The 20,135-nt window shown below is 36.7% G+C and overlaps 1 protein-coding gene across 1 annotated transcript in view; it reads right to left on the bottom strand.

Moving 5' to 3' along the window:
• The window catches only part of LOC148956836 (putative inorganic phosphate cotransporter), a 122,317-nt gene that overhangs the window by 73,628 nt on the left and 28,554 nt on the right, over positions 1-20,135 (bottom strand). The window contains exon 4 of the mRNA XM_089096550.1: positions 18,621-18,708. Within this exon, the coding sequence (XP_088952676.1) occupies positions 18,621-18,708 (88 nt within the window). The remainder of the gene's footprint in view (positions 1-18,620; positions 18,709-20,135) is intronic.

The following is a 20,135-nucleotide window of genomic DNA, read 5'->3' as shown; positions in this document are numbered from 1 at the left end:
GCATTACGGAATCCCCAAAAAGATAGTTTTATTGATCGTTGCGCTCTATGAAGATAGCGAGTGCTGTGTAAAGACACCAGTTGGCCAAACTCTTCTTCCACATCCTGTCAGGAGTTAAGGAAGATTGCGTCTTGTCACCGCTACTTTTCATAATCGTCATTGATTACATTCTGCGAAGCACAAGCACAGACGGAATCCAGCTGAATCCGGAAATACGCCTCAGTGATGTAGACTTCGCTGACGACATCGCCGTCCTGGAATCATGCAAGCAAAGACTCCAAGAACTCTTTGACAAAGTGAGGGAGAGAGGCGGCCAGGTTGGCCTGAAAATCAATAATGAGAAAGTAAAATGCATGGCTACCACAGATTTGCCCCTGAGCATCACTTTCGGAGACTAAAACATAGAGCATGTCGACCATTCAAACGCTTTGGAAGCATAATAGAAAGCACCGGATCGACTACAAAAGAAGTGCTCACAAGAATCGGCCAAGCAAATGGGGCTTTCAATAGATTACGGAAAGTTTGGCGGTCCCAAAGCTTCTCTATATGGCTAAACCTACGACTCTTCAATAGCAATGTTATGCCAGTGCTGCTTTACGCAGCCAAAACCTGGCACCTTAACCAGAAACAAGAGAGAAGAATGCTTGCTTTTGAAAACACTTGTCTTAGAAGAATTCTCAACATCCGTTGGCAGCAGAGAATAAAAAACCAATCCATCCGCGACCAGACTGGCCAGCCTCTTGTGCCATATTTTATAAGAGTCTGCCGATGGAGATACCTTGGTCACGTACTACGTATGGACAATCTCCGACTATATATTCACATCGAATAAATTACAAAGACGAGAACCAAAAACTCAACTGTACACTGCACTGCAGGTACGTAACATATTTTACTTTTTAAACTCTCAAATACTGAACAAACATAAGCAATATGAGCATCGTTGCATCAAGCCGCAACTAGGTACAAATTTAAACCAAATAGTCATCACTGAATTAAAAATATACAGTAGAAAATCATATCAACTAGTCTAGATATGAAAAGAGATGGTAAAACAATTAAACGGCACTTTCATCAGCTGGTCTTGAATTCAGATCACTCTCAACAAATAATTCATTTACTCCGATATGCATAAATATCAGAAACAAGGAAATTATTCAATCACGGATTTTTTTTACTTCATTACTTAGAACAATATGCATTAAAAAATGGATAATTAATAAACAGTTAAATTTTTAGTAATATACGCAATATATTATCAGAGAAACATTGACACCAAGATTGAGAATAATCAGCGTCACACAAATTGGACTCTTACGAAAAGAGACTCAATATTCATTCAATACAAAATTGCAACAGTTACAATTTTAACGAATTTACAGCTAACTTAATTAAATAAGCAGCCGACGATAAGATTATAGACTCACACTTAATAAATTTGAGGCAAGAAAGGCTTTCCCCATTTTTAATAAAATCTTTATTTATTTGTAACCCATCTACAGCAAAAGTAAAGCACAGACGGAGTATAAACGAAAGAAAAAAGAAAGGGCGAAGTACTAGGGCGAACAAAATTAAATGGACAGCGATTCACTGCCGTAGCAAACGGTACCAAGAGTGGGAAGAAACTTTCTCGTTGTACCGTTTAATTTTTTCAATTATAGCTGCGGTCGTGTCCGCATTTTAAAAATTTTTAACAAGATGCGAATTTCTTGTCCACGGCGGGAGCCGCAACAACAACTTCGCATACTTTAAAAACATGGATCTGAGCTTTCTTTTCTCTGGCTCGGAAAAAATTATCCAAAATGGGCTTAGACACAGGAAATGGGGAAAGGATACAGCGTTATAAAGTCGAGCCAGATATATACAGTTGAAACGGATTTAAATGAAACTACTCTACTGTAAGCAAAAGCCAGGCATGGACGGAGTTGATCAATAAGAAGGGAGTGGGTAGTTTTGAGATCCTTTTCAATTGGTAAACCAAGGTAAATAATTTTTGGGACATGGACTACAGATAATTCTCCCAGCTTCACAGACGAGACCTCTTCTTGGTGCCAGTTGGACAGAAGAATCTCCGACTTCTGTGGGTTAAATTCAAGGCCAATGCAGCTGTAATTTGATTGTAGTGTGGAGAAGGTGGTCTCTGTACCTGTGACGGGGTGGCTAGGGTTCAGAATGTCATCGACGTAGGTTATCATTGTAACATCTATGCCACGAGCTATGCACATTGTCTCGATAGTAGACTGTGTGTCAATGAAAAAGTTGTTAAAGGCACAAGGAGATGTAACTGATCCTTGTCAAACACCTTTTTTTACTGGGACTACAGGATTCCCTCGGTATGACATCATCAAGTCTGGTGTATATTCAGTGAGGGCTCGACCATGGCCAGGGAGTAGGAGTTCAGCCTGTAGGTTGTCGTACATGTCTTACTGAGTAGTAGGATGTCCTTCTGTATACATATCTTTTCCACATCCAGAATGAGTTGGTCATGGAGAAGTGAGTCGTATGTACGGTGGACGTCATGTAGATCTATAACAATGTACTTCTTCGACTGCTCAGCGTCAATCAAGACTGAAGCCAAAGCAGAAATGGCGTGGCCACAACCAAGACTTTTCTGGAACCCGAACTGGGAAGGGGGTGTCCAGCATTTTTCTTGGATTTCATCAATGACCAAAAATTCAAAGACTTTACATAGTGTTGGTGCCACTGTGACCGATCTGAACGAAGCACATTCCGAAGTGCTTTTTCCTTTCTTCGGGACTGGCCTAAGCGACCCAGTACTGAATGCCGATGGTATGAGTCCAGTGGCGAAGATCTTCTGAAAGAGGAGATTTAGGTGTCCAATGAAAGTCGGGCTGCAATGGCTAAAGTGAAGGGCGGATACATGGTCAATGCCAGCCGACTTCTTCTTTTTCAACCGTCGGATTGTGGAAGCCACCTGAGATTGGGTAACTAGGAAATCTGTATCTGGAATTAATGAGAAGAGGGATGAAAGCTTTTTCTGAACAGAAACGTTAATATCCAGTTTTGGGGCTGAAAACTTATCAAGGTAATAGTTTATTCATGCTCAAGATGGGATATCGGATTCGGGACCCGCTGAATCCTTCTTATCAAACAATTTTCCGCAACATATTAGGATTTTCAATTAATTTTTCAGAAAGCTCAGATTTCAATTGCGCGCGATGACGAGCAAGTTCCTTCCCAAACCTACGCTTAGATGCAACTCTGATCTCTTCAACTACTCCTGAGCGTGATCTACCACATTCTTTGCATATCCTGTCCCAGAAGGTAGCTCGGTCGCATGCTAATGGTAACAAAGGGTTAGAAGACCATCCCCTTTCTTGAGTTCCTTGTTTGACACGAGACTTAGGCACTCCCTGAGATTCAGCAAACAGAAGAGCATGGGTCAGTTCGGCGTAATAAATATTATGACGTAGCCGCGCATCTGTTTCATCACGGTGAGACAATTTCATAAGTAGGTCAAACGGTACGCGAATTTTTGACAGAACAAGATCACAAGAATCTTGAAACGTTTCCTTATCAATTTTACGCCAAGCCGGAACCTCATGCCACTTCTGAGTGAATGCCGACGAATTATTCGCAGCGGAAAACGAGGAAGGCCTAGGATATATATATATATATATATATATATATATATATATATATATATATATATATATATATATATATATATATATATATATATATATATATATATATATATATATATATATATATATATATATATATATTTTTTTTTTTTTTTTTTTTTTTATATATATATATATATATATATATATATATATATATATATATATATATATATATATATATATATATATATATATATATATATATATATATATATATATATATATATATATATATATATATATATATATATATATATATATATATATATATATATATATATATATATATATATATATATATATATATATATATATATATATATATATATATATATATATATATATATATATATATATATATATATATATATATATATATATATATATATATATATATATATATATATATATATATATATATATATATATATATATATATATATATATATATATATATATATATATATATATATATATATATATATATATATATATATATATATATATATATATATATATATATATATATATATATATATATATATATATATATATATATATATATATATATATATATATATATATATATATATATATATATATATATATATATATATAAATATATATATATATATATATATATATATATATATATATATATATATATATATATATATATATATATATATATATATATATATATATATATATATATATATATATATATATATATATATATATATATATATATATATATATATATATATATATATATATATATATATATATATATATATATATATATATATATATATATATATATACAATAAAAAGATTTTGTTTTCCGCTTCAAAAGTAATATTATTTTTTAAGATGAATCTTTTCTTACAGAGGAAAGGGGGGATGGCTGTGGCAAAAGCCTGAATGAAAAACGCCAAATAATGACCCTGATTTCTCTTGGGCTAGGAATCGGGTGTACCAATCTTAGAACCACCAGAGGAAATGAATGGCAAGAATATTTTCATCAAACATCTTAAACTATGTTTTCATTTGGAATTTTACTGGTAATCTGGAATGTAAATCAACCATTGAAGCTGTGAGCAGAGTATCTTTTTTTAATTCAGGATTTAAAAACAAGGATTCCAATTAGGTGGTTCATTTCTTGTTATGTCTGTAAAATACCAATGCAAACATGTATTTGATCTTCAGGCTCAATAAGATAAATAAGAGAGATAGATACATATTTATTGGAAAAAGACTATCACAAATCCTAGTGGGCCGAATTTGCAATTCTTAGTAAAAAAAAAAATATAATAATAGTAATACAATGGCAGCATACAGCTACCACTGTAACGAAACACAACAGGTAACAGTTAGAAAATACAAAATACAAAAGTCATAGATATGGGTCATAATTATAAAATATTGTATAGGTCATAAAATAAAAAGATAAAAAGAATCACAAATAGAATAACAAAATTTTCAAAAATTAAAAATAATATATATAAAACAATTTAAATTTTTGGCAACTTCACGGGTCATGATTTTGGTTGATTTTATTTGTAAGAAAGGGAATAAAAGTTTTTTTATAACATAAGGTAGAAAAGGGTATGGGAGAAAGGATGGGGATGGGTTAGGATACTATACGGGGATGGCGATTTCTTATGGGTTAGTGGCGGCTAGAAAGGAGGTTTTCAGTACGGGGGTTTATTTGTGCTGACTTCCGGGAACGGAGGCACAATTTTTTTCTTCTTGACTCGAGGGTATCAAGTTTTGAAGTTTTAAGGAGGTACGAATATGGGAATACCATTATGAATACAAAGGTGGCTGGAGTAGCATTTTTGATATTTGACTGGCTGTAATCTGTTTGAAAGAAATGAGGCAACAAACTTGACCAAATATGTTTCGACCTGGAATTCTTCGATAAGTTTTTCTATCAAAATATTATGTTTAACCAGGTCGAAAGCCATTTGTAGGTTAACAGAAACTAGGTTTAGCCGGGTGTTTGGTCTCTCAAGTAGTCTCCCCATGGAGTCAACGAGGTGTGATAAGGTAATGTGAGGTTGATGTAGATTTAAGATTTCCAAACTGCATAGGATCAACGAGGGGATGGACTTGGTCCCTGAGCCAGTCAGCAAGAAAGCTTTCATATAATTTTGAAAAAATAGAAGTCAGAGAGAAAAGACGAATGCCATCAAAGCCAGGCTTACCGTTTTTTTTTTTTATTGGAGGTACGAAACCTTGTTTCCAAAGGGAAGGAAACAGTCCAGATTGAGTGCATTGATTGAAAAGAATGGAAAGGGGCTTTGAGAGGTAATCATTCAAGGCTTTAGTAAGTCGGACAGGAATATCCAATGGGCAAGTGCTTGACTTTCATGATTTTTCGATTTTTTTACCACGTCGAATGGGGAAATGTTAGGGAAATTAAAGGGGGTTGCAACACTATGAGTTACATAGGGGAGGGAGGCTTTGAAAAATTGAAACAAGGAACTCGTTCAGATACCTGCTGTTGTCTTTGGAGGTTTACCTAAATTAAAGTTTAGTGGTTCTGGTCTCTTGCTGGCAAGTATTTCGATTTGGGAATACCAGTTTTTAGGTTTATCCATGCATAGGCTCAAGTTTTATACCTTACCTATCCAGCATATATTCAAATTTTTAGTCAAAAATTCCTCTCGCCGTAAAGCTACCAGCTACATGAAAAGTTCTGTAAGATTGCGAGGAAAAGAAGAGTTGGAAAAAGTTTTGCCCAATACCCTTAAATGTTGCGTAGCCTGAAGTACCTTATGTTGTATATCCAGGGGTAGGCTATATCTCCAAGTTAGTAGCTGTCGCCATGTTAAAAGAAAATACATGCTGGATAGTTAGAATGGAATATTCTTCGAAGACGATCAGATATTTCATATTGTTATGAATCATATTGTTATAGATTTATGACTAAAAAATGCTGGGTGTCACTCGTAATTGCATGTGCCGTTGTAGAATCGACTTGTGGACTCAGATGAATTTTACTTACAGCTACAGGAACAAATGAACAAGGTCCCAGGTAGAAATATGGTAATTTTAATAGGTGATCTTAACGCCCAGGTTTATTGAAACAGGATTAGATGGTATCCTAACCTAGGTAAATTTGGTTTAGGAAAATATATTGGTAATGGTTACAGACTGCTGCAATTTTGTAGGTATAACAGTCCAGTTTCAACCAATAAAATAATTGGTTAGAAAATGGCCCATAAGTTAACATGGTATTCACATGTAACACAGCTAGCCTCATTTAATATGTTATTATAACCCGAAGACTGGAAGGAACGATTCAAGATACTATGGTATTTAAGAGCACTGTTATTGATGTTAAACGTAAAGATCATCATCTAGTAGGGTCTAGGGTTAATATAAAGCTGAAATTTGGGAAGGGTAATTGATTTCCGAAAATTATGATGTTGGTAGAATCCAGGATGAAAATTTGAGAGAAACTTTCTAGGAGCAGTGGAATACTAAACTTAAGAGTTTAAAATTGACAATTTAGAAGATGGATGGAAATTTTAAGGAAAATTGTTTTGTGAAGTCGCTGATGGTGTCTTAGGGAAGGAAGTTAGAAACGCAGGTAGGAATACTAGCGAAAATGCTTTATGTTTAATAGAGAGGAGGAGGAGCCTGCACAAGAATTATTTGAGTGGCAGATCGTATGAAAATAAGAGGTATTTAAAGAAAATGGAGAAAGCATCAAAATTTGAATTAAGCAGGTTTCAAATGGAGGCCATGGATAAAATTGACGAAGGTTTGGAGGATGCAGCAAGACGACATAATAGTAAATATTGTACCGGCATGTTAATAAAGAGGGGATCGTCAATATGGCCCTTTTACAGTTCAAAATAGGAATGGGGGCGTAATTAGTAAGAAGGAAAAAGTTAAACAGAGATAGATAGAACATTTTGAGAATGTGCTAAGCTGTTAAAGAATCACAGTGAATGATACAGAACAGAATGGAAAAGTTTTTAACACTTTGGATGTGAAGGAAGATATATTTTGAGAGGAAAGATTAATGACAGTACTAAAAGTATTAATAAATAATAAGGCCCACGTGCTAATAGCGTGGTAAATACTTTCTAAGTGTGGTGGTTGTGAGGTTACTGATTATAGATAAGTTACTGAAGATTAGGAATATAATTTTTGAAAAAGGGAAAGTATCTGGAGATTTCAGCCCCCCCCCCCAACTTTTGAAGCACAGCAAAGACACTTGGAGAACAAGGAATCAAATGGGGAAGAAAGCTCTCCTAGACCTTAGATTGTTCTGATTATTTTAGCATCTTAGATGAAAACGCGAGCAAAATGAATGAGCTTTTAGATGTTTTGCGGGTTCAGGGTACAAGAATAGGTTTGGAAATTTGGTCTAGAAGATTAAGTTGCTAAGACCAGGAATAAATAACCGTGAAGAAGTGATTCTGGGTAATGAGAAAATCGATCAAGTGAACCGTTTCACTTACATAGGTAGGTATTATTAGTGAAAGATGATGGATGTAGTGAAAAGGTTAAAGTAGAACAGTAAAGGTCCAGGGTTTTTTTTCCCAGTTGAAAAAAAACTTTGGAAGAATAGGAAGATAAGTCTGCGAACCAAGATTACAATATTGGAAGCTAACATGATGACACTGGTCAAGTATGGTTCTGAAGCGTAGGCACTCCGATGTCGCCGGAGTGTTTTACGAATGAAAAGAGGGTGCTCAAACGGAGGAGGAGGAGGATTTGCGAGAAGTTTTCCAGAGAAATTGTCTGCTCATTGTTTTGCGTGCCCAACTGATTGACTGTATGTCAAACTGTAAGTTTTACGAAAAATTTGGTTCAACCTGCTTTGTAGGGCTATAATGAGAGAAAGGATGAGATGACTAGGACACATTCTGCATATGAAAGATAACATATTGCCAAAGATTGTCCTTCTCGGCTAACCGTCTAGGGCCAAACCAAAAGTAGGTTGTCCCCGAATGAGGATGGGAGGATGTCGTTAGGAAAGATTTAAGGAAAATGAGAACTAGTTGGGAGAGCGTAAAGAGAGAAACTTTGAATAGAATAAGATGGAGGAGTGCGCGTATCTATGTTGGCCTCAGTCAGATTGGTGACACACTGAGTTGTTAATAGTAGTAGTGGTAGTATACAAATTTTTACCGGTTTTTCAGAATAATTTTAATATTTCTTGTTCTGTTTTACGTTTAATTATTGACGACATTTTCTTACTCAGTATTCTTTTCGTGATGTGCTCCCCCTAAATGTCCCAAAGACATTCAATCAAAATTTGGAGGCAGCTATTTTGTACACAATAGTTAAAAGGAACAATAGCATATCCTCAAGGGATGAAATTATCACAACAGCCTCTAGGGCAAGATGTTCTGAATAATGTAAGTACTGTATTGCTCATGTATAATTTTGAGAAGAGGGGGGGCATGTTTGACCCTGGGGGTCCAAAAAGAGCAAATCTTGATATCTCAGGAATGATTAAGGGTATTTGGCCTAAACTTTCAGTAAATACTGATCAGGATGTTGAACTAAATTAGAAGACACTAAGCGCATCCAGGCAGTCAAAAGGGAGCATCTACAATCTCCAAGGATCAGGTAAGGGTATAAAGTTGAACCTTTCAGAGCATGTTGAACTAAATCAAAAGATGCATTATCCAGGTTGTCAGAAAACCACATATCCAGAAGAAACTGTTCAGGGTGTGAGGTTGAAGCTTTATGGAAATATTGTGGGAGGCTTTTATCTAAACCAATAACACAGAATATATATAGGTTGTCAAAAAAGTGTATCTGCAATATCTCTGGAACGGGTAAAAGTATTAAGTTGAAACTTTCAGAGAAGGGTGAGGGGGGTTTGAAAAAAAAAATCAAAAGACACCATGTGCATTCAATTTGTTAGAAAATGGGGGGGGGGGTCTCCAATGTCTCAGGAGTGGCTAAGGATATAAAGTTAAAATTATTAAGAAAAGTTATGGGACGTTGAAATAAATCAAAATACGCCATGTAACTCCAGGTTGTTAAAAGAGCGTATATGGAGTGTCGCTTGAACGGATAACAGTATCAGGCAAAAATCATTAGGGGATGTTGTCGAAAATCCAGGTTGTCGATAGGACTGACGCTTCGAAGGACGGATGACGTTTCTTTAATATATTATTAACCGTTATCGGTATTAAGTTGAAATTTACAGGAAATGTTGAGGGGAATATTAAATTAAATCAAGAGGCTAAATTGTCATTGAGGTTGCACAAGTAACAAATCTGTAATATCTCAAGAACGTGTAAGGGTATCAGATCGAATCTTTTAGGGAGTTTTGTGGGGAATATTGAACTAAATCAAATAGTTGGCATATCTACAATACCTTTCAGGGAACACTAAGGGGTTTGTTGAACCAAATCAAAAGAGACTAGGTGTAACAATGTTATCAAAAGGTATATTTGCAATTTCTTAGGAGCGACAAAGGGAATCCTGAAAATTTTCAGGAAATCCCGAAGGAGATGTTGAACTACGTGAAATGACAGTATTTGCATACGGGTTATCAAAAGCACGTATACGCAATATCTTAGGAAGGGCTTAGGTTATAAAGTAACAGATTAAGGGAGATAGCTGAAAATTTGAGGAAATATTGGAGGGGGAGTCGAGTAGATTTTCAATTTTGACTTGAAAGACCAAGGAGAGTTTATTAAAGATAGTAGATGTTTGAAAAAAGTGCCCATGTATTGATTCTTAATGAAACACATTGCTTCTCATCTGCTTGTTATTATTATTAATTAAAAAAAACTTTCCGAAAAATAAGTTTTTCAAAGAAAAGTAAAGGCCATTTTAAACTTAAGCTCAGGAGATATGAAAACCTGTTAAAATTCAAATTTCAAAACGACCAGAAATTACTATTAAAGAATAATGAAACAAAACGAACAGAAATTAAATAAACAATCATAGCAAAAAACATACAACAAGTAATTGGCGTCATTTGCACCTTACTGAAAACTATATGAGTCTTGAACAGTCTTGGAAAGTATAAAAAAGCAATTTTGTATCTATCTCAGAGTATGTATTTTAACCTTATAATTGGATAATTATAATAGATTTACTATGTGTTCTTCCCATACAAAACTTTACCTTATTAAAGTCTTTGGGGTGGGGGCGGCGTAGTTGGCAGAAGGAAGAAAACTTTAACGTAGACAGTAGGAGAGGGGGAGGGTGAGGTTGGAGACTCATACAATATGGGACGCACCTTCACTTATCTCCTCCGTTCCTGATTTAGGAGATCAGACGGACTCATTGGGCTATAGAATGTTGGACCGCTTGAGTTGTGGAAGACGTTAAAATACGCAAAAATACTTTATAGTTCCAGTTATTGCAGGATTGATTTCATAGATTGTGGAATGGTGAGCCCCCTGGCCCATCATTTGGGTAAACCTCAACTCATAATCTGCAATTTTGATTAATTGTTCCGTGTTATGTGCATATATTATTCTATATATGTTATTTTGAGTTATACTTTTATCGCATAGCGTTCATTTTTAAGGTTTGAGATAAAAACTGAAACCTTAGCGGAGACAGTGGTGGGGGGGAAGTCTCCCCCTCACATGCATAATTGAGCAGCCACAGAGAAAGTAATACAAATGAAATTAATCTGTCTTTTGAAAATGTCTTTTTTCAAAAGACACGAACAAAATCGTCTAAAGGAACCTGAAGTGCTATCTCTGACATTTCCATTGATTCTTTATTCTCGTTACTTTCAGATGTAAAATTGAATGTAATTATCGAATGGGTTTAGTCGTCCCCTCCCTGAACAATTCACATTCGGAAAACCCAGCCCTGGTAAATTCCTCCCCCCCCCCACATTTTCTTTTCCTGCTGATAAATCCCCCGCGATAAATGCCACCCAGCAGAAATTTCCCAGCCGTGGAATATGCTCCCCCAAACATATTCCCCTCAGATAATGTCGTATATTCATAAAAATGGACGCTGAAATTTCTAATCAACTTTTTAGGTCAGAAGCAATGCTATAGCGTTACCTAAGTAAAGAGCCATAAGGGTTCAATGAGTTAGTACTTATTTATTTTTCCAGGGGCACTTTATGTAGAAGAGGTGATCGCATAAACTTTGGAACGGGGTTCATTGAACGACAAATTAAAATTTATAGTGCCCTTACACCAGGGGTGGATCCCGGATTTTTTAAGGGGGGGGGTGCAAAATAGGTTGATCCGATAAACTTGCGTTAGGAGCAAGTTTAATTCACGCAAACTTGCGTTATAGTAAATTACATTACTTAAAGACTACGTTAGGGAGAGGCGCCCCCATCGCCTCTCCCCTGGATCCGCCATTGCCTTAAACTCTCTGTTTCTTTCCTTGTTAGGGAGGAGAGCAGATGCCTAATAGATGTGTGTTAATACCAAAATATTCTGACTCTCATTGGGCCTTCAGTTATAAACAGAATTAGTTCAAAGGGAGGGGTGGGGAAAAAGGGCGTGGGGGAGGGTATTTGCCCTTAGATCGATTTTGACTCGTAAGTGCTGGACTAGAACTTCCAATTTCCAATCAAATGAGCCCTCTCTGAAGTTTATACGAGAATCCCTTCCTGCCCCCGGGCCCTGGGGGGTTTTGTCGACGCCAGAGTTTTTTTACTTAACCTTTCAACTATTTTTAAAAAAAAATTATGCATTTCTCCCTCCAATTGGAGAATCCCTCCAATTTCTTTTGACTCTTAAAAATCGAACAAGAACTTTCAAGTTCCAATCAAATGAGCCCTCTCTAAGGTTTATACGAGTATCCCTTCCATAAAAAATAATATGAAGGATTTGGATAATCCTTAAATTACAACCCTTCCCCTGAGGGCTGTGGGAGTGTTTTCATCCTCAAAGACCTAATTTCCAGACCTTAAAACTACGTTTAATAAAATGGCTGTCTCAAAATTTTGATTGAATGTGTTTGGGGAAAAGGTGGGCGTGAGAGGGGGGTTAGTTGCCCTCAAATTACTTTCGATTATTAAAAAGGGCACGAGCCCTTTGAATTTCAAATCGAATGAGCCCTTTTTCAAGTTTTTACGACACCACCTTCAATAAAAACCTTATATGTCCCCAGGGTATAACTTAAAACCCTTGCCTTGAGGGTTGTGGGGGAGTGTCCACCTCAAAAACATATTTTCTATCAGAAAATCAACTATGCTGAACAAAATGACTATCTCAAAATTTCGATTGGATGTGTTTGGGGAATGATGGGCGTGTGGGGGGGGGGCTAGTTCCCCTCCCATCACTTTCGACTATTAAAAAGGCCGCTAGCCCTTTGAATTTCCAATAGAATGAGCCCTTTTTGAAGTTTCTACGACAACATCTTCTACATAAACCTTATATGCCCCCAGGGCATAACTTACAACCCTTGCACTAAGGGTTGTGGGGGAGTGTCCTCCTCAAAAACATATTTTCTATCTGAAAATCAACTACGCTGAACAAAAAGGCAAGGGCGGATCCAGGATTTTTTTCGGGGGGGGGGGGCGTTTACTAATCTTTGACTTTTTCGGGGGGGGGGGGTAATAATTTTTTACTCAGTTTTCGACTATTTATACTGATTTTTACCTAGGTTTTACTAATTTTCGACTTATTTTCGACTCGATCAAAAATTTTGGGGGGTTCAAACCGGGTAACCCCCTCCTGGATACGGCCTTGCAAAATAGCTATCTAAAATTTTGATTGGATGTGTTTGGGGGAAAGATGGGCGTGGGGGGGGCTAGTTTCCCTCCAATCATTTTTGACTATTAAAAAGGAATCTATCCCTTTGAATTTCCAATCAAATGAGCTTTTTTTGAAGTTTCTGTAACAACACCTTCTATAAAAACCTTATATGCCCCCAGGGCATAACTTAAAACCCTTGCCCTAAGGGTTGTGGGGGATTGTCCTCCTCAAAAACATGTTTTCTATCTTAAAATCAACTCCGCTGAACAAAAGGGCTGTCTAAAAATTTTGATTGGATGTGTTTGGGGGAATGACTGGCGTGGGGGAGGGGCTAGTTGCCCTCCAATCACTTGCGACTATTAAATAGGGCACTATCCTTTTGAATTTCCAATCGAATGAGCCTTTTTTGAAGTTTCTACGACAACGCCTTCTATAAAAACCTTATATGCCCCCAGGGCATAACTTAAAACCCTTGCCCTGAAGGTTGTGGGGTAGTGTCCTCCTCAACAACATATTTTCTATGTGGAAATCAACTTCGCTGAACAAAATGGCTATCTCAAAATTTTGATTGGATGTGTTTGGGGGAATGATGGGCGTGGGGGGGCTAGTTGCACTCCAAAAAATTTCGACTATTAAAAGGGCACTAGCCCTTTAATTTCCAATCGAATGATCCTTTCTTGAAGTTTCTACGACAACGCCTTCTATGCCCCCAGGGCAACCTTATATGCCCCCAGGGCATAACTTAAAACCCTTGCCCTGAGGGTTATGGGGGATTTTCCTCGTCAAAAACATATTTTCTATGTGAAAATCAAATATGCTGAAAAAATTGACTATCAAAAGATTTGGATTGGATGTTTCTGGGAGGATTATGAGTGTGGGGGGTGGTAGTTGCCCTCCAATCACGTTTGACTATTAAAAAAGGCACTATCCCTTTGAATTTCCAATCGAATGAGCCTTTTTTGAAGTTTCTATGACAACGTCTTCTATAAAAACCTTATATGCCCCCAGAGCATAACTTAAAACCCTTGCCCTGAGGGTTATGGGGGATTGTCCTCCTCAAAAACATCATTTCTATCTGGAAATCAACTACGCTGAACAAAATGGTTATCTCAAATTTTGATTGGATGTGTTTGGAGTAATAATGGGCGTGGAGGTGGGCTAGTTGCACTCCAATCACTTTCGACTATTAAAAAGGGCACTAGGCCTTTAATTTCAAATTGAATGAGCCTGTTTTGAAGGTTCTACAACAACGTCTTCTATAAAAACCTTATATGCCCCCAGGGCATAACTTAAAACCCTTGCCCTGAGGGTTGTGGGGGAGTGTCCTCCTCAAAAATATTTTTTCTATCTGAAAATCAACTACGTTGAACAAGATGGCTATCTCAAAGTTTTGTTTGGATATGTTTGGGGGCATAATGGGCTTGGGGAGGGGCTAGTTACCCACAAATCACTTTTTGCTATTGAAAGGGCACTAGATTTTTCAATTTCCAATCGAATGAGCCTTTTTTGAAGTTTCTACGACAACGCCTTCTATAAAAACCTTATATGCCCCCAGGGCATAACTTAAAACCCTTGCCCTGAGGCTTGTGGGGGAGTATCCTCCTCAAAAATATATTTTCTATCCGGAAATCAACTATGCTGAACAAAATGGCTATCTCAAAATTTTGTTTGGATGTGTTTGGGGAAATGATAGGCGTGGGGGGGCTAGTTACACTCCAATCACTTTCGACTATTAAAAAGGGCACTATCCCTTTGAATTTCCAATCAAATGAGCCTTTTTTGAAGTTTCTATGACAACACCTTCTATAAAAACCTTATATGCCCCCAGGGCATAACTTAAAACCCTTGCCCTAAGGGTTGTGGGGGATTGTCCTCCTCAAAAACATGTTTTCTATCTTAAAATCAACTACGCTGAACAAAATGGCTTTATAAAAATTTTGATTGGATGTGTTTGGGGGAATGATGGGGGTGGGGGAGGGGCTAGTTGCCCTCCACTCACTTTCGACTATTAAATAGGGCAGTAGCTTTTTGAATTTCCAATCGAATGAGCCTTTTTTTGATGTTTCTACGACAACACCTTCTTTAAAAACCATATATGCCCCCTGGGCATATCTTAAAACGCTTGCCCCGAGGGTTGTGGGGGAGTGTCTTCCTCAAAAACATATTTTCTATCTTGCACTCCAATAAATTTCGACTATTAAAAAGGGAACTAGTCCTTGAATTTCCAATCGAATGAGCCTTTCTTGAAGTTTCTACGACAACGCCTTCTATAAAAACCTTATATGCCCCCAGGCCATAACTTAAAACCCTTGCCCTGAGGGTTGTGGGGGATTGTCCTCCTCAGAAACATATTTTCTATGTGGAAATCAAATACCCTGAACAAAATGGCTATCTCAAAATTTTGATTGGATGTGTTTGGGGGAATGATGGGCGTGGAGGGAGGCTAGTTGACCTCCAGTCACTTTCGGCTATTAAAAAAGGCACTATCCCTTTGAATTTCCAATCGAATGATCCTTTTTTGAAGTTTCTGTGACAACACCTTCTATAAAAACCTTAAATGCCCCCAGGGCATAACTGAAAACCCTTGCCCTGAGGGTTGTGGGGGAGTGTCCTGCTCAAAAGCATGATTTCTATCTGAAAATCAACTACGCTAAACAAAATGGCTATCTTAAAATTTTGATTGGAGGTGTTTGGGGGAATAATGGGTGTGGAGGGGGCTAGTTGCACTCCAATCCCTTTCGACTATTAAAAAGGGCACTAGGCCTTTTCATTACCAATCGAATGAGCCTATTCTGAAGTTTCTACGACAACGCCTTCTATAAAAACCTTATAAGCCCAAAAGGCATAACTTTAAACCCTTGGCCTGAGGGTTGTGGGGGATTGTGCTCCTCAAAAATATATTTTCTATCTTGAGATCAACTACGCAGAACAAGATGGATTTCTCAAAGTTTTTACTGGATGTGTTTGGGGGCATAGTGGGCATGTGGGGAGGGGCTAGTTGCCCTCAAATCACTTTTGACTATTGAAAGGTCACTAGCTTTTTGAATTTCCAATCGAATGAGCCTTTTTTGAAGTTTCTACGACAAAGCCTTCTATAAAAAACTGATATGCCCCCAGTTCATAACTTACAACCCGTGCCCTAAGGGTTGAGGGGAAGTGACCTCCTCAAAAACATGTTTTCTCTTCGTAAATCAACTACGCTGAAAGAAATGGCTATCTCAGAATTTTGATTCGATGGGTTGGGGGAAATTATGGGCGTGGGGGGGGGGGATAGTTACACTCCAATCACTTTAGAATATTAAAAAGGGCACTATCCCTTTGAATTTCCAATCAAATGAGCGTTTTTTGGAGTTTCTATAGACAACGGCTTCTATAAAAACCTTATATGCCCCCAGGGCATAACTTAAAACCCTTTCCCTGATGGTTGTGGGGGATTGTCCTCCTCAAAAACATGATTTCTATCTGGAAATCAACTACGCTGAACAAAATGGCTATCTCAAAATTTTGATTGGATGTGTTTGGGGGAATAATGGGCGAGAGGGGGGAGGCTAGTTGCACTCCAATCACTTTCGACTATTAAGAAGGGCACTAGCCCTTTAATTTCCAATCGAATGAGCCTGTTTTGAAGTTTCTACGACAACACCTTCTATAAAAAAAACCTTATATGCCCCCAGGGCATAAATTAAAACCCTTGCCCTGAGGGTTGTGGGGGAGTGTCCTCCTCAAAAATGTATTTTCTATCCGGAAATAAACTACACTGAGCAAAATGGCTATCTCAAAATTTTGATTGGTTGTGTTTGGGGTAAGGCTGGGCGTGGGGCGGGGGGGGGGCTAGTTGCCCTCCAATCATTTTCGACTATTCAAAAGGGCACAAGAACTATCTATTTCCAATCGAATGAGCCCCCTTTGAAATTTTTACGACGAACCCTTCCATATGAAGTGCCTCTGGAAAAAAAAAAAAATAAATAATAAAACATTGGAGACTTATGGCCTTTACTACAGGCAACGCTACAGCATTGCCTCTGATTATTTATTGGAAAACCCGTCATACAAAAAAAAAGGAAAAGACGGAGCAACAAGCGTAAAAAAAAAGAGAAAAAAAGAAGAAATACACATAAACTTAGCAGCGATAATAACTTAGTGACGAATGCTGGAGGTAAGATCTAAATCAGCTCTCAGAACAGATTACAAAGACGAGAAAGAAAAATTCAATTATACACTGCACTGAAGGTACGTGACACGTTTTTGTTTTTAAACTCCCAAGTACTGAACAAACATAAGCAATATGAGCAGAGTATCGTTGTTGCATCAAACCGCAATTGGTAAAAAAAAATAACCCAAATAATCATCAGTGAATTGAAAATATACAGTAGATAATCATATCAACTAGTCTAAATATGACAAGAACGGTAAAATAATTAAACAACACTTTCGTCCGCTGGAATTGAATTCAGATCACTCTCAACAAATGATTCATTTACTCTGATATACATAAATATCAGAAACAAAGAAAATAATTATTCAATCACGGAATTTTTACTTCTTTACTTAAAATAATATACTTAAAAGAATGGATAAATAATAAACAGTTAAATTATTATGGGCCATTAAGACAACTGAATTCAAGTTTCAGAGCCAAGAGAACGCCAGCTGGAAACCAATATTGTTGCACTGATTTTTGACGTTCTACCTTTATGTTTATTTTTTAAACGTCAATTGTGAGTTCTTTTTAATCGTTTTGCTCACATGTATTTATTAAAAAGAAAAGAAGTTAAAACAAATTATAACTCAATAAGATCGCACTTTCATTAGCTATTTCAGTAATTTTAGCTATGATGTTGATTTTCTTTCTTTTTGTCAATCGTCTGGCAAATAATAAGCAGCGCTAGGGAAAAAATTGTTTTCGTTAAAGCCCAAATGACGATCTTGCCTTTAGAAGGCTTAAGGAGTGTGAGCTCTACTCCTCCTTATTGTAATCTCTCTTTGTTTTAAGTTCGCATTGATCATTCATTGTAATTTCTATTCCTTTTGGGTCTCATTTATTCATTGATAATGATTTCTATTCGTTTTAGGTTTTAATCATTATCTTATTATTTGAATTTATTTCTGGTTGTCATTAGTATAATGTAGCTTCTTGCTTTCTTTAAAAAATTTCTTTTTTGGAAAAAAAAATGCTTTTAAATTAGTACTGTAAAACAGAGACATATGAATAGGAAGATTTTAATTTATTTTATTCAAGATGTCTGAAAGGTATACAAAGGTTTGAGCATCCGTCTTAAATATCCTAATTTCCAAATACCTGCATAGACAATAGCTGAAAGTGTGCTTCTTTCCTCAGGGGGAGCCCATTTTGCAAGTAATGGATGCATGCAAGGCAAAGATGGACCCTGGAATAGAAATCAATATTTACCTTTAGTAAATAGATCAGGGAGTAGCTGCAACCTAGTAAAGAGTGAGCCACATCCCATAGTAAATAAAGTTTAAACAGGCGTTTTAGAAAAAAAGAATTGGGAGAAAAATATTTAATTTAAAAGTAATTGGTAATTAATGCGGCGGGCTAAATTGAGAAGCGTAAGATTAGAATCACCATCCTTCAAAACCTTAAACTGACGATTTACATTCCTCTACGTTAAACAACATGTAGAATTGCCTTTATGCTTGGGTGGCACCACGGTATATAAATAATATAACAGTAAGATCACGGCTTAGTGATTTTCGGCTACTACATCCTCGGCTCGTACAAACAGCTCCTCCCATTTAAACTGCCATCAGCAGTCCAGTGTATATTACCCTGGAACGCGTATTTTTGCAAAAACTTTCTTGAAATGCCTTTGAGACCAACTCGAGACTTTGAAACCTACTTGTAATTCCTAAAAACATCTAATGATAACATTACTCTACTAATTACCGATTTTTAAATATGTATTGGAATAAATTAATTTAAAACTAGATTCTTTAAAATTTAGTGTTACAAAGGTGAAGCCAAGGTTTGCGTTTAAGAGACATCTGATTTGTCTACCCGTGAAAAAATCGAATGTCACTTATGTTTATACTTGTTTAAATGTTCTCCGGAGCACTTGCATCTCGGTCCCGCTTTGTCTAATGGTTGAGATAGGGAATGACCATATTGTATTATATCTATATACAGCGGGTGGCACCGACGTGTCTTTCTTTTTCTTTCCAGGAGTGATTGTATCAAGCCCTTGGCAATAGAATATTCAGAGAATGTTCAATTAAATGAAAATCATAGTACTTAGTGTTCTCCTTAAGTAAAGGAAACAGACTAAACCACAGCAAAGATCTGTTTTCTGCCTTTTTTGGCCACAAACATTAGCTTGTGTACATCAAACAATATCTCAGGAATAGCGGAGAGTATTGATTTGAAACTTTAAGAGCCTGTTAATTTGGATTTTGAACTAAACCATGAGACCCTGTGTGCATCAAGGTTGCCAAAAAATTGCTTCTGTGATATCTCAGGAACAGGTGAAGAAATCAAGTTAAGACTTTCAGGGTATGTTGACAGGCATGATCAATATACTGAAGGCTTTAACCTGATGAGGGTCAGAATCTCTTCAGACTTAAAGAAAAGCGGTGACTATTAGGATTTTAAATCAGTTCATCGGATTAATTTAACCCGTGCCCATCCATCCAAAGTTCTACAGTACAACTATTAATAAAAAAATTTGCCAAATTTTGTTGATTCTTAAGAAGAAAACCAAAAAAGCTCTATAAATATCGCTGTTATTAACCAAACAGACACTCTGTCAATTTAAAACAAACAGAAATTAATCTAAGAAAAATCTTTTTCCACCAA

The sequence above is a fragment of the Artemia sp. Qi Xiang Cuo genome, chromosome 1 (genome assembly GCF_049724085.1).
Source record: "Artemia sp. Qi Xiang Cuo chromosome 1, ASM4972408v1, whole genome shotgun sequence".
In the NCBI taxonomy this organism is placed as follows: Eukaryota; Metazoa; Arthropoda; class Branchiopoda; order Anostraca; family Artemiidae; genus Artemia; species Artemia sp. Qi Xiang Cuo.
This window is presented reverse-complemented; position numbering and strand designations above follow the sequence as displayed.